The 16092-nt window shown below is 51.4% G+C and overlaps 1 protein-coding gene across 1 annotated transcript in view; it reads right to left on the bottom strand.

Moving 5' to 3' along the window:
• LOC114069982 (arf-GAP with GTPase, ANK repeat and PH domain-containing protein 2-like) overlaps positions 1-9619 on the bottom strand; it is a 52376-nt gene extending 42757 nt beyond the window's left edge. Inside the window, exon 1 of the mRNA XM_027907153.1 lies at positions 8429-9619. Within this exon, the coding sequence (XP_027762954.1) occupies positions 8429-9464 (1036 nt within the window). The 5' untranslated portion in view covers positions 9465-9619. The remainder of the gene's footprint in view (positions 1-8428) is intronic.
• Positions 9620-16092: the final 6473 nt, after the last annotated feature.

The raw sequence follows: 16092 nt of genomic DNA on the forward strand, positions 1-16092 counted from the left end.
CCACCTGGCAAACTAGGAAAATATCCAGTTTACATCGTTACAAAACAGCAGCCACTGTGCTTTTGTGTGTGACAGGCACAGCTGAGCTGAGAAACATTTAGATTTCACGACTGTATATATAAATATAACATACACACAAACATTTAATTTTTTAAATTTGGCTATCTCTGTCAGTGCTTTTCAGAACGAGTCCTTCCATGGCATCAGCTGCTGAAGGAAGAGGGCATTTGGAGCAGCAAGTGTTCAGATGACTGTCTGATCAGCCTCTGCTTAGCATGAACTCTCCTCCTCCTCCTCCTTCAGGTTAAAAATAGAGTGAGTTCAAAGGGCTGGAGGTCAACTGCATTAGCAGGTGATTCCCTCTCAGACAGCAGTCCAAGGCACACCTGAGGCTCTGCAGGGCCCTCCACGGACCCAGAGTGAAGAGCTAAAGCAGGTGGAAATACGAGAAGGTGGCAATAATCTCAGGAATGTTTAAATTCGAACAGAAAGCAAACCAACTCCACGATTTCCCTTTTCACCCCCCCACCCTTTATGTTCACAAGACCAGGAGATAAGAAAGGGGCAAAAGGGAAGGATTCCCACAAGTTCTCAGTGCAGTTGAACACACCCCCCCAGCACTTCCATGCCCCTGGTACAACACAGCAATAATCAAGCTGCTTACACATCCCTACACACGGTCAAACACAGATCTCCCTAATCTGATCTCAACCTGCTCTTTTCAGAGCCTGCCGTGCTCAAATAACCTCACCCTGAGTCACCCAGGAAGCTCTGCAGGTATCTAAACTGAAAATCTGGATTTTTTTAATTTTTTTTTTTTAATAGAACTTCAGTCCCCTCCTAAAGGCCCCCACTCCCACCTCACCCAGAACCTGAGGTTCAGCTCTTGGTCCACAGACACGTTCTAATCTCAAATACCATCACCTGCCCTAAGCACTGACTTCTCAGCTAACTCAAAAATAGCTCAGAGTTTCGCAGACATTAAGACATGCTCAGATACTTTTCAGAGAGATTAAAATCAGGTACAAAAATAACATATTTTGGCCAGAACTGCTCGCATTCAAAGGCATTTCAGTGACACTCAGGTGACCCCGCAGAGACGCTGCACTGGGGAGCTGAAAGAGGCCCTTCCCTCCCAGGGATTTTCAACCACAGTTTTAAAACATCTTTTTTTCAGAAGGAGTCCTTTAGTGTTGTCTTCTTCCTTTGGCCCTTGGGAAACGACCTCAGGTGGAACTGGAAACTCCTCTGGTTAACTCCCAGACCAAAAGGAAGAGCAGCCTGAGCAAGGAAACCAACAATCTGCAGCCAGGGATGTGGCAAAATAGGTGATTATTCACCCCAAATCAGGTTGGGGAAAAGAAATAAAATTAAAATTTCTCTCCAAGGCCTAAGCACAATCCCCTGAAAACTGCAAGGAGCACGCCCAGTCAATTTTAAAGAGCTACAGAAATTAGGATTGCAGGAAAGTTAAACCTTGTCTCCTCCACAAGCACAGAATCAGATCTTTCCCTGCAGGACACAGAGGTCGAGACAGAAGAACTGTTGCCTTGCCAACATAAATATTTCTGTATCGCTGAACAGAGGAGCTTCTGGATTAGGATGCTGCTGAAGGAACAGTTGGGTCAACATCCCAGTTTCCCAGGCAGTTCACCCCGGACACAAACCCAACACAGCCCTGGAAGAGCAGGAGATGCTTCAGGCGCCGTGTCGTTCCAACGCTCATCCCCAAAAAAAAAGGCTTTGGGAGCCTTGGGTTTGGGCAGGAGGGAGAGCATCACCTCTGCAAGAATGCTCCTGACAGCAGCATGAGCAGGGTTAACCCACTTCTGGGAGAGTTTTCCCTCATGTTTAATACATTGGCACTGCTGTTTGTTTGAGATGAAGAATCCTCTTCTCTCAAAACCCCACACATGTATATTTATTTATGTACACAGCAAAGCCCAACACAAGTGAAACAGTCTTTTTGGGAATCCAGATTCTCTACCAAACCAGCCAGACAAGCTGACAAATACATGCAAACAAATAAGGAGGGATTATAAATAACTGGGAAGCACCAGGAGCTGGCAGCAGTCAGCACAGTGTTTGAGCTCCCCTTCACATCTGAGCTGCAAAACATGACCATCTAACGCTTCCAGGGAAGAAGCCTCTGCTGTGAGGATTCATTCACAAAATGGGAGCTGTGAGGAACAAGAACCCTTGGCTAACACTGGGGCCTTCCCAAGGAACTTTATTTCTTAACAAGTGCCTGTAAGGCCGAAATGAACCTCTGCAATCGAGAGACAACAACATCACCTCATCCAAAAAACAAAGTTACTAGAACTGACATTGCTGAATCTTCGTATTTAATTTAATAGTTCTGTCTATAAGCTCGTCAAAATGAAGGTACAAATAATGGGTCTAGGTAATTTAGACGTAACACCCCTTAAAGCAGTGAGATACACTTTGGATACCACCCACATGGAACATTTACAGCCAGGAAATACAGCCGTGCCTGCCTCATAAATCCCAGGGACTGTATCTGACATCGCAGCCAGATCCTCACCAGGGCTTTGCTGTAACATCTCAATGCACAGAGAGATTTACTCGGGGTTATCACTTCAGACAAGTGACCTTTACATCTTCGTCTGGGCAGCCCCAGCGTAACCCAGAACAAGTAACCACAAGGTTAAACGTCGACTGACGTGAACCCACCCCGCAAATATCCCTCCCAACGACACCCATGGAGGTTCTGAAGACTGTTCATGATGCACAAACTGCCCCCTCACCACAAACATGTTGCCCTGAGTCCCTGCCCCCTTCCAAAGCCGTTCCAGCTGTTCCTGCAGCCCAACAGCTGCAGCACAGCTCCCTCTCCCTCGCTTATCCCCCAAGGAAACCAACGAAGAACAATAAATAGCAAGGCCCGCCATTAATGTCTTCTGTGATTAGTAAGAGAAAGATTATAGGAAGCTACAGTGCACTGTTAGCTTATTCTCGTGCTGGCATCAGTCGCCTGCGTCGCTGTAAGGAAACATTTGGTATTATTTTGTCAATAAAGCGCCAGTATTTGTCACACACTGTCATTACGTTCCAGCCTGAAACATCAAAAATCATCAAACGCCCCACTTTCGACTTCCATCAAAATAATAGCTTTGTGTTGGACGCTTTTCACGAGCGAGAGAGACGACAGTTGCACGGTTCAATATACTGACATTTCTTTCCCCTCGCACATGAAACGAGCCATTCTGTGGTTGCTGGCAGACACCGCCTGTCGCTGTGTGTTTACCGCAGTTGCCATGGGGAAATCCCAACACCACTTATCAAAAGCAACACCAGGACGCTCACGGCCCGCATTAATGATGTCTTGTTAAAAATCCTGGGCCGCTCCGAGTCGAAAAGGAATATGCAGGCATTTAAAAAATTTGCTCTCTGCTTTCCCAAAGCGTCGATTTCTAAGGCTCAGGCCGTGCCAAAGCAAACCCCGGCACGCGCGACGTGTCGTCGTTTCGCACCCCTCGTTTGGCAACCGCCAGAGCTGCACTGGGGCGACCAGCGCTCGACTTGTGGTGGTCACCAGCGCTGCGGGATCGAAATCAGCCCTGGCTCTGCAGCCAAAGAGCCAAACTGCTCGTGCAAATATGCCCAAGTGGCTCCTCAGCGGTGATCCAGGAATCCAGGATCTGGATGCGGCCCCGCTAACGAGCTTATCCCGCTTGGAAATTGTGAAATACACTGAGAACAAGTTCTGGCTCCTTAGCTACTAGAAAGAGTTCTGGTGACAGCAATTTTATTTTCTAGGGCAAAGTGACCACTGCATCCAGTAAAGAAGTGCAGTAAAGTCATGCAGCAACTATGAGCAACTTGAAATCCTCCTCTGGTCTGAGGAGAAAGCTCATCTGCCACGCCACATACAGACTCCACCTCTGGGAAACCAGATGCTGTTCCATCATTAACTCTAGACTCACCAGGATTAGGAAACAATTCCAGGGTAATTCCGTCCTTCTTAGAATCACAGAATGATTAAGGTTGGAAAAGACCTCCAGGATCAACCTGTGGCCAGTCCCCACCTTGTCCCCCAGCCCAGAGCACTGAGTGCCACGGCCAGGCCTTCCCTGGACACCTGCAGGGCTGGGCACTCCAAACCTCCCTGGGCAGCCCCTTTCAATACCTGACCACCCTCTCCAGACAGAAATTCTTGCTGATGTCCAGCCTGACCTCCCCTGGCACAGCTTGAGGCCATTCCCTCTCCTCCTGTCCCTTGTTTCCTGGGAGCAGAGCCCCCACCTGGCTCCACCCTGCTCTGGTCATCTGCACAGGCCTCTTTAAATAAACACATCATTACCTGGAGCTGTAAACCCAGCAACTCTGGCAAAACAGGAGTAAACTGATTTAATTTAGAGAGTTTAGCTTGAGAGGCAATGGAGTTGAATGCCTGCACAACACTCCACAGAAGCGATACAGTGATACATCCCAAGAAAGTTACCCATTACTGCCATCAGGCATTTAACTGTCAATTTTATAGAAACATTAAAATTCTATATTTCTTTCTAATTTTAAGAGGACAACAAAGACCATGGCTGCTGGCAGCTGGCACACACTTCAATATTGTGCAAACATTAATCCATCTCATTCTCTAATTCAGCCAGTGACCTTAATACCAGTGCAGATCTTAATCATCTGGCTCTGTTGAGTGCAGCTGGCATTCATTTGGCTTGACACAAGACCTACCCAATAAATAATAGTAAAAACCCCTCTTAGACAATGCTTCAAAATGCTTAATTCCAACTGCAATCTATTTATCTGCTAGGTTTTCTTTTCATAACAACCTCTGGACAACCCTCACAACAGTTGCAAGGGCTAAAATGAGTCCTAGCTGGTTTTTAGTCCATGAGAAAAAGGGACTCTCTAGTGTTGAAAAAAAACTCTTCTGACTCCTCTCATACCAAGACAACACCAAAACCTTCAGCCACCAAACAGGGAGCCCCACAGGACCAGCTCCAATATATTTGCATCTTACTGCTCCAATTCCACGTGCTCCAGGCCGGTGCCCACTCATCCGTACGAGTGCCCTGGGAATGCCAGGAGCTCAGCAGTGACCAGGGCAGCGAGGAGATGACACAGAACTAACAGGAATTATCTCAAGCGAAGCTCTGCAAGGCAAGGCTGGAGGCCTCCAACAGAGATCACTCAGCAGCTTCCCCCCTGCTTCCCACAGCTCTGAGCTGCAGAGAATTTGAGATAAGGGCTTAAAACCAACTCCTCTAAAACCCCAGGGGGGAAAAAAAAAAACTCAAAAGAGCAGTTTATCGTGTTATTATAATGATGCTCTTTTAGTAGTCAACAATTTTGATACCCAGATCTGCTTAGTATATCCTAAAGAGGAGTTATGTAAACAAACTTATCTCAAAACAAAAGCAACAAGTGAGAACCACTGAAAAACAAACTATTTTCACACACACACACACACACCCCCCAGCACAAAGAAATCCTCCTCCTCTTCTTCCAGAGAACTAAGAGTTCCTCTCACCATCAAAAAATCACAAAGACTTTGAGGAGAAAACAGTCTAGATGAGGAACAACATTTCCCCTGATGAGTTCTCCTACATAGTTTAAGGCAAAAATCTTCTCCGACTTGAATTCGATGGAAATTTCTCTTTTTGCCTTTGGGGATCATGGAGGTGCATACAGAAAAACCTTTTTCATTCAAATAGGTCTATCCCCTGCTTCCCCTTGCAAAGCTTTTGGGAACTGGTGCTTGCAAGAGACTCAAGACAACAATGCCAGAGCAAATGGGCTTTGCAAGTGGAAAAGGAAAAGGCCTGATGACCAAAGGTGGTTTTACTGGACAGTATGAGGAATAATTCCACCCCAAATCAACCTTCACCAACCCACTCCACAGTCCAAGCCAAACCCAGTAACATCAAAACCATGTAGATTTAAAAACTCTTACTCTTCTGCTTAAAAACTCCGTTAACTTCAGCTTGTTCCAAAGTATATTCTACCTGACTGGGGTAGGTAAGGTAAGGTATTCCCTCTCAGGAAATATCATACAAGCAGATACTGCAACGTCTGGGTGAATATTTCAAGTTGAAAAAGGCAACAAGCTACATTTTTTAAAACTTCTACTTTCTCTGCAGACCTCGGGCAGGTTTGGTATGGAAAGCACAAACTCACGTAACTCGTGCACAGCACCAAACATAGAGAATACCAACAAAAGGGAAATAAGTTCCGAATTGCTGATGGTTTAGGTTGGAAAAAACCTTAAAACTCATCTCATTCCACCCTCTGCCACAAGCAGGGACACCTTCCACAAGCCCAGGTTGCTCCAAGCCTCATCCTACCTGGCCTTGGACACTTCCAGGGATCCAGGGGCAGCCACAGCTTCTCTGGGCAACCTGTTGAACCAAAACGTCCCCACCCCAGGGCGGGTTTCAAGCAATAAATCTTTTTGCATCTGGTTACACAGGTGAAACTGTTCAACATGCTAAAGGTAAGGTTCCACCTGTGCGCCTGTGATTATCTAATTAAACTTTTTTTCTTAAGGTATAATAGGAGAAATTAAAGACAAATTAGTTCAAGCTTGGCTTTGTGAAGGTCACCAACGAGCAACAGCTGGAACTGTGCACGGGTGTTTTTCTAAGCTGGGATTTTCTGCAGAAAAGGAGAAGGGAGGAGAGCAGCCAGGCCTGCTAACCCAGGACACAAAAGCCTGCAACGCTGCTTACCGAAACCACGACAAACCTGCAGCCACGCTGCTGATCCCAGCAGGCATTTTCTGGAACACAGGCCTCTGAGCTTCCTTGCACCGGGCGAATTCGGTGCTGCCACGCACAGAAAGAACCTCTCAGGCCCATCTTACTGCTGTGTACCAACAGTTACTGATTAACTGAGCCCTCCTTCCAGGCGGAGAGCACCGGGGGATGCTGTGTGAGTACCTGACCGGGTGCTGCTGGAGGAGAGGAAGAGTCTGAGTGCCTTGGCACAGGACAGGCATAAAAGAGCCCTGCAAAGTAATTCTCTGTTGTGGTTACCTTGAACTCTACCCAAGGTCAGACCACAATTTCCGTCAAGGTTATTATAAGCCCACATGAACGCCTCCACATCAATAAAACCTCCCAGCCCTCAGTTACCAGGGCGAAATATTTGGCTCTGCTCCTTGTGCCTCGAACTCCGGGCACGCTCCGCTCGCAGCAGGAGCCCTGGATCTGTCAGGGGCTGGTTTTTGCTTCCTCCCCCAGCAAACCACCTGGGCCGGGCTCCACACCACCCTCGGCTGTACCTGCGCCTTCAGGAAGGCTTAATCTTTCTAATTGAGGACTGTATTTTTAGAAAAGCAGCGACCTGCAGATCATTTGCCACCCGATAAGCGCTGGGTGCTCAAAGGCGACTGTAATTGCCAGTTAAATGTTTCATCACAGATGCCTGTTAAAGATTTGGAAGCACAGCTAGGAGACAGCGCCGGTCTCTCAATGAAGCTCCACAACCAGCATTTCTGGTTTAGCACGTCCCAGTCAGCGATACCGTGATCCTTTCCCGTCCTCACAGAAAGCAGCTCGTCAGCTCTTCACTTCCAGCCCACAGCAAGGTTATTTTTCAAGTCTTTCTTGTGTCTGAGGGATTCACAAACCCTAGAATTCCCAATTTCATTCCCCCCTCGCACTAGCAATGCTTTGGCTAGTCAAAAATTAGCACACAGCTACAGAAGATAACTCAAATAATAACTCAAAGACCATGGCTTCTGGGGGGTTGTGTTTTTTTAAAAAACTCAGTTTAAGCTCTTTTGCTACAATAAAGCTTCACAATTTCTAAAACGTTTACATCAGTGTAGTCACTTAACTTCTCCAGCAGACGCATTTCAGAACAACATAACCCATCTTCTGGATTACAGAAGTCTTTCTAAAAGGAGAAGGTCCCAGAGCTGCGCTGCACTGGGCCACCCAGTGACCTATATACAGCAGCCCTGGAGTTCAGCTTCTATTCCATAATTAAAAGAGCTACACTTATCTCGCTCAGCTGTCCTGGAATGCACACGCAATAACCCAGAGAGGGATTTTTGGTCCAGGAGGCTCACACAGCCTGATCTGCCCCCCAGCACAGCTGCGCTACCGTGCACCCCAAACACAACCTGCTGTGCCCATACAGCCATAGAATCGTGGAATGCTCTGGCTGGGAAGGGATGTGAAAGTGCATCCCGTTCTACCCCCTGCCATGGGCAGGGACACCTTCCACCAGCCCAGGTTGCTCCAAGCCCCGTCCAACCTGGCCTTGGACACTTCCAGGGATCCAGGGGCAGCCACAGCTTCTCTGGGCAACCTGTGCCAGGGCCTCACCATCCTCACGTACCCCAGTGCAGCATCTCCCTCCCTCTCCTCGCACACCACGGCCCCTTGACCCCACCACCCACCCCCGAGCTGCCCAACCACCCAGGCGAGACAGTGACGGGCACCTTTGTGCGGGGACCCGTTGATGCTCTCGGAGCTGGACTGCATGTCCACGGCGGCCCTCCGGAGGCTGCTAAAGTAAGCCCTGGACCTGGAGAAGCTGCTGCGGGGGGAGCGGCCGTGGGGGCTGCCGAAGAGCGCGGCGGGGCCGTCCCTGCGGGCGAAGACGCCGCTGAAGAAGCGCAGGAGCCGGTGCTCGGTGCCGGCGGCGGGGCCCTCCCGGCCCAGGCGCTCCGAGAGCCGCTGCAGGTCGCTGTTATCCAGGGTCCGGTTCTTGCTCTTGCTGCGCTCCCAGCGCTCCAGGCGGGACAGCGGGTCCGCCTGGCTCAGCACCTCGCCCACGTCCAGCGTGTTGCGCTTCTCGGGGGGCTCTGCGGGCAGCGCGGCGGGCGGGGAGGGCGGCGGCGGCCCGGGCAGGCTCCCGGAGCTGCTGTGCCGCCGCACCCGGGCCGGCTCCCCCGCGCCGCTCCAGTGCCTGAAGCTGAAGCTCCGCCGCAGCAGCCCCGGCTGCCGCCGCGGGCTGTGCCCCCGCTCCCCCGCCGCCTTCTCCCCGGGCCGCCCGTCCTTCTCGCCCTCCTCCTCCTGCTGCTCCTGCTGCTGCTGCCCGGCGGGGGATGCGGCCGCGGATGCTCCGGGCGCGGCAGGGATGCCCCGCGGGCCCCCGGGCACGGGTGGCCCCGATCTCCGCGGCACCTTGAGCCGGCCGAGCTCCAGCTGCCCGGTGCTCAGCGTCCGGAAGGTGCGGAGGCCGCAGGGGCTCGGGACACGGTCGCGCTCCTCGCCGCCTTCCTCCTCCTCCTCGCCCTCCTCCTCCTCCAGCAGCAGCAGCCCGGCCCTGGTGAGGCTGGAGGAGCCCGGCGGGCGGCTCCTCCCGCGCCGGGGCAGCTCGGGGCCGGCGCGGCCGCTCTCGGGCCCCAGCAGCTCCTTCTTCACCATGGTCACGGAGATGCGGTACACGGTCTTCCTCTGCGGGGTGCCCCGCTGCATCCTCTCGGGGGAGGAGGCGGCGGCCGGCGGCTCGCTGCTGTCCAGGAGGTACATGGCTCTGCCCTTCAGGCAGCGGCGGCCACCGCGGGCATCACCGCAGGGACGGATGGGCGGACGGATGATGGATGAATGGAGGGGTGGGTGGATGGATGGAGAGGCGCGGGCGGCTGGGAACGCGCGGAGCCACCAACCACTGCAACCCGATTAAAAAAAAAAAAAAAAAAAAAAAAAAAAAAAAGGCAATAAAATAAATAAATAAAAGACGCTCCGGTGTCACACCCCGCTCTGCGGCGGGGTCAGGCCGGGCTCCGGCTGCTCTCCCCGCCGGCCGGCGCCCCTGGCAGCGCCCTCCCGGGCACGGCTCCCATCCAGGCGCGCATCCTCCGCCCGCGGGTCCCGGCTGGGCGCTCACGGCACGGGAGGCGCAGCAGCCGTCGCCGAGCTCATTGTTTACGGCGCGGCTGCTGGGCTGCGGATCTCGCCTCCCGCTCCTCGCCGCTCCGCCGCCTAAATCCGACTCCCATCCGCGCCGCTCCCGAGCAGCCCGGGCCGGGCGGGCAGGTCCGCTCGCAGCGGGGCCGGCGGTGCTGCCCGAGCGCCCGGCGCACGCCCCGGGGCGGCCAGCGCGGCTCGGCTCGGCTCGGAGCAGCTCAGCTCAGCACAGCTCAGCTCGGCGGGGCTCGGCTCGGCCGCGCCAGCCGGGACCGCCCAAGCGCCGGACTGGAGTCCCGCCCGCCGGGAGCGGGAGGAGGGCGCGCTCCCGGCACCGGGAAAAGGCGCTCGCCGAGTCCCCTCTGCTGCATCCGCCAGCTGAGGGGCAGCGCTGGGGCTGCACCTCACCCTGCCCAGCATCTCCTCGCCCTGCCCAGCAGCAGCACCACGAGTCCAGCCACAGAATGGGTACGGCTGAAAGGGACTTCAGGAGATCAGCAACGCCCCTACCAAGACAGGGGCACCTGGAGCAGGTGGGCACAGGAGAGTGTCCAGGGGGGTTTGGGATGTCTCTAGAGAGGGAGGACTCTACCACCCTCCATGTAGGCAGCTGTTCCAGGGCTCTGCCACCTCCATGGGAAGAAGTTCTTCCTCATGTTGAGGTGGAACTTGTGGTTTAGTTTATGGCCATTGCTCCTCATCCTGCCACGGGGCCACAAAGAAGAGAGGCTGGCACCATCCCCTTTGAGATGTTTATATGCATTAACGAGATCCGGGATCGATCCACGCCCACGAAAGGGCAAAGCATACAGTGCCCATCAACTCAGACCAAGACCCCAGCTGGGCTCTGAGGCTCAGATTCTGAATGCAGGAGGAACTGGGGTCACACTCCCTCCTTAAAAATAGAGCCAGAATTCATTCTCTTTTTTTGGTCTGTGACCATCCTTAACAAATGTTTTCACCATAAACACCTTGCACAATTAAAAAGCCACATTAGTACGTGGTTACTCATGTAAAAACCAAGCTGCTGTAACCTTCCCAAGCAGTGGTTTCATCAGAACCTGGCTCTTGTACACAGCTGGAAGAGGGTGTGACACACAACCCTTTCGCACCCAGCTTGTCAGTTCTCCACAGGCCAGTTCCAGAGGACGCCGAGGTACTGAACAACCAATAAATGTCCACCAAAATAAAGTCATTTGCGAGCCAGGATGACAGACAGAAGTCAAGCAACGTTAGGAACAATGTTGGTATTTTCCATGCATAAGATCCTTTTAAAAGTCAAGCTTCAAAAACTCCCTTCCAAGCTTACAAACACCCTTCACCAGCGCCAGTAAGAGCCAAAAGCAATAAAGGGGTAAAAAGGAAGGAAAGCACTGCCAAGGCCACATCTACATGTTCGAAATCCCCCCAGGGCTGGTGACTGCAGCACTGCCCTGGGCAGCTGTGCCAGGGACTGCCCAGACCTTCAGAGAGGAACAGCTCCGCACCAGGAGCTGGGCAGGGCTCACCCTCAGGAGCATTCCCAGCTGGGATGCTCCGGGTGCCAGCCCCTACACACACGAGCTGGCTGATGGCAGTGGGTTCCCACAACACGCACCACTGTTCGATTGATTACCAGTTGGAACACCGGGAATTCCCGATTTAACTCGTTCCTCCAGATGACAGATGCTGTTGTCTTTAATGCTGACTAATTAACATTGATTATTCATCATTGCTCTATTCATCATGGAATAGATTTGTACATGTATCTCCCAGCAGATACCTGACCAGGGCCAGCTCTGGAGACAAAGTCTTAAGAACACAGAGCTTGGAACAACCTGGTCTAGTGGAAGGTGTCCCTGCCCATGGCAGGGGGATGGAATGACATGATCTTAAATGTCCCTTCCAACCCAAATCAGCCTGGGATTCTACAAGGTCTCACTTGACCAGCTCGGAAACAGCTCCCAGCTCTTTCTAAATGCTTGTTTGCTATCATTCAATGTTAGCAGATTTGTCCATTCCCCTCACATCCAAAAGGCCATTTCCAATAGGTATTTCCAATGAGGAGGCGGGGGGGGGGGAAGGGAGGGTTATTAAAAAAGGATCTAATGAGGCAAACAGGAATAACAGTTTTTTCCTCGAGAGCCAAATCCGCAAGCCCAGCAGCGCTCAGCCCCCGCAGGCAGTGCGGTGGTGCGCGGGCTGGCAGGGCTCGCCCATCGCATCCCACATCCCGCATCCCGATCCAGGCCGCGCTTTCCAGCGCGCCGCGCGGGGAGAGCAGGCTCCTCACCCGGAGCGGGATCAACCATTTTTCATCCTCCCGGGATGACAGACCCCTCCAGAGGAGCCACTTTTAAGCGCAGACAAATCGCCGGCACATTCCTCCGGCCCTCTCCGGAGCATCCCACCCCTTCGCCCGCATCCCGCCCCGCTGGGAGCGCGGACACCCAGCACCGCCTCCAGATGCTGCAGCAGCTCTCCTGCGGGGGAGCAGCAAGGCGTGCTCCCAGGTCGCTCTGCTGCTGCTCATCACGGGTTTACCACCCTGCAACTTCTTCTAGGGCTTCCTGTGAATGGGGCTGGTTGTAACGCAGCCGCCCGTGGCTCCTGGTCCAAAGACCATCATCTCCTGGCGGTCCAAGGGTCGACATCCCCAGGCGGTCCAGAGGCCATCGCTCTTCACTCCTGGACAGAGGAGCTCTACCAGCTTTAAGAAACCTGCCATCAGTTGTTCATAGAACCCCGGGTTATCTCCGAGCAGGGACAGAACTGGGGTGTTCAGGGTTCCATCAAGAGCTCAGGGATGCCCGTGAGCTCCCGGGACCGTGCCCGCAGCCCAGGGCAGCGCTTGCTCGGCTGCGCCCATCCCGGCCGGGCAGGGATCCAGGGATCCAAGCAGCTCGCTCCTGCCCAGCCCGCTCCTCCCGTCCTGCAATTAGCACAGATCCGCTCCCAGAACAGGAGAAGTCCCTCAGGCCCCGGGACAAGAGCAGCCAGAAGCCACGGCAGCCAACCCAAACAAGTCCTTTGGCTCCAAGCCCACACCGTGTGTCCTGAAGGGCCCTCGGCAGCGGCTCCCGCTCACCTTTCGCTCCGCAGGCAGTGGGAGCAGAGCAGGACACACCTTGCACGATAAATCCGGGCCCAGAAAGGCTCTGACACGGTTTAGACCCCTCCATTCATCCCACCCAACCTCCAAAACTGCTCGTTGCTGCATGACCTCCTGCCAGGGGCATGAAATGCCCCCGAAGTATTTTCCTGGGCAAAGTCTTGCTGGCCCTCCGAGACAGTCACACTGAGAAGTGGAACCATGGAAATCCTCCGTCCACCTGGACATTAGAGGGTCAGATTTGCCGCTTTTTACTCCACTGCCGAGGTCAAGCCTATTTACACTGCTTGGAAGACCCTCATCAGCAACAAACCAGACCCCAGTGCATCTCCAGGGGCAGCGTAAAGCCAATTCAATGCGGGGAATAAATTATTTTGATTTTTGGAATGCAGCATTTTGAGTTTTCACGCAGGGAGCTCAACACTTGCCAAGCAAACTAGCACAGCCCAGCCTGATGCCTTAAAATGCACCGACATCTCACACAGGAGAAGCTCTCCACTAATATTTAGAGTCTCACAGTTCCCTCTCAGCAATGAACCCCATCATTTAATCCACACGGGTGTCTCAAATACATCCTGAAAATGCTTCAAGCAAAACCTGTATGAACAGAAGAAGTGCAGAAGGGAGTCCAATGAGTACAACACTCCCTGGTGCCTGTCCTGAGTGATGCTCTCGAGCTGAGTTTCACATCACTGCTGACACATCCCCAGCACACAGCGCTGCCTGCTCAACGTGAACAACTGCAGAAATGGGCCATGCTGGCAGGAGAAACATTCCTGCCCTCCAACAACTCTAAAGCAAGGTCAACTGTGAGCTGCTGATATTACTGGTGCTGATTTAATAAAGCGAAGTCTATTTGTGTCATTCCAAGCGACGGAAAATGGGCTTTGCACTTTCTCTTTTCCCAAGAACTCTTTGCAAGAAGACTCTTCAATAATTCTTTAATTCTTTAGCAGAGTTTCACATTCCACCAGCAGATACAACACAGTCACTATTCAAATACAAATCCCAGACAAGGAGGACTTGATAATCTTGAAGGTCTTTTCCAGCCTTCAAAATTCTATGAAATGCCTCATACACATCAGTAGCATCTCAGCATTAAAATTTCCCATCCTGAGACAGCCTAGACAGGTTTGCCAAAACCTTTAGGGGCACACAATTCCTGTTTGGGTTTTTACTGGACAACCAGTCATTCAAATCTTCACTGCCCTCGTTATCTTTTTTTTTTTTTTTTTTTTTTTTTCCCCCGTAAGAAAAGCAGACCTAAAAGTCACTGGTTTGCACACTGCAGGCTGAACTCCAGACACACAGTATCACTCCAAGCAGTTGTACCTTTGACAAACCGATGGTGGAAGACAAAATCAGGTCACCTGAGCGATTCTTGCAGCACTCTGGACGCGATTTCACTCCTCCCCACCGGAGAGACCGCGCTCCATCCGCTGTTTGTCATCACGGATCAGCGTTCAACCAGCAAACAAGGCAAGGCATCTGGACCAGAACAACATTGTGCTGGAGGGGACCAGCAACACAGAGCCCAAACTCCAGGGCTCTCTCTCAAGCCACGGGGGCTGCATTAAGCCACTGATCTGTGTTCTTCTGTCACTCTGCACTTGTCCATTACCCGGGCCTGAATTCACTGCAGGCAATTCTTTGCTAAGGCGTCTCACAACAAAGCACAGAACAGGGGCTACCAGCAAGAACTCAGCCTTTGCCATCAATAACGATCCTGCTGTCAGCACAAGGAAATCACATTCCTGCCCTAAAAAACACTGGATGCTGAGCAGGAAAGGGAATAAGGGCGATGGGACGTGCACGCAACTCAATTGTTTGTTTTTCTTTCACCAGGAGAGATGCAAAATATTTACACGTCCGTATTCAGGGGGAAATGAGGTCACAGCCAGGTCAGTCGAAGCCCCTAAGGCTGAAATATCACCCCCAGAACCACCACAGCACGGGTTGGGGTGGACGGGACCCTAAGGATTTTGCCTCCAAAGGAAGGCCACGTGCCTCAGTGCCAGGGATATTACACCACAGGAACAGCACAGTTCACAATACTTTCCATTTCCAAGCACAGATTACAGCCCTCCCTTTCACATCAGTTATCTCCTTCACAGCCTGTAAGGCTCTCCTTTCATGAGAATACATTATTTTATAACATAAATACAAGAATGAAATTCCTTTTGACTCATATCCATTCATTAGAGACGAGTGAACGGCAAATGGTAAAATCAGGAGTTCAATCAATTATGATTTTTTTTGTACCATAATACATGCCTAAGACACCGTTTTTAAAAAATTCTCTTACTGGACAACTCCAAGCAAATTCCAAATTGCATGCAATTAACAACATATTTCTGATGCCCAAGCATAGCAGATTTCATCACTGCCATTGACTTTAAAGAACAGAACAAACCCCCTTTTTTAAAGGGAAAGAGCACAGAAAGTCGTGAGTTTTTCTGCATGAGTAAGATCATCCTTTTGGTTTCTGCCCCCAAGCTGATGGAGCCGTTAAAAACAATATACTATGTGCTCCTAACCTTAAAAACAAAACAACACACCTGACTGCAGCTGGATTTCTACTCCTGCTGCAGTCAGGTGTGTTGTTTTGGTTTTTTGTCCTACTCTTAGGACACTAGAAGTGTCCTAAGTTTTCATCTCACTAAACAAAGAGGCATCCAGAGAAGTGTCTGTGAGATTCATCTTCCCATTTTAAGTAAAGGGGACTAAGTCTGTATGCAATGTCACTTCAGAATCTCATTTTAAATATCTATACTTGTTAACAGATAATACAGTAATATAAAGCCATGTTTGTCCTGATAAGAAACAGTACGAGTTTCAGGAAATCCTCATTTTAGTTACTATTTCTTTTTTTTTTGTAGAAGCTAAATGCTTTCTAACTCAGGCTATCACACATTTCCCTAAATCCCCTTCTTGTGCACAGCAAAATACACTGACAGGCAGCATAAATACACAGTTCCAGTCCCTCAGCCTCAGGATTTTGCTCATCACCTCCACTATTTCAGCACCTCCCAAGCAGGAAGATTCCCAGATGCCTGCCAGCTCTCCTCATTTTAGGCAGATTGTTTTTCACCTCAAATCCCTTACACACCGGAAGAGGCTGCACTGCAGTGAGGCAAACAGCATTATATCAGAGCTCCA

The sequence above is a fragment of the Empidonax traillii genome, unplaced genomic scaffold (genome assembly GCF_003031625.1).
Source record: "Empidonax traillii isolate 1590-97213 ecotype Southwest subspecies unplaced genomic scaffold, ASM303162v1 scaffold1413:size212259, whole genome shotgun sequence".
Classification (NCBI taxonomy): Eukaryota; Metazoa; Chordata; class Aves; order Passeriformes; family Tyrannidae; genus Empidonax; species Empidonax traillii.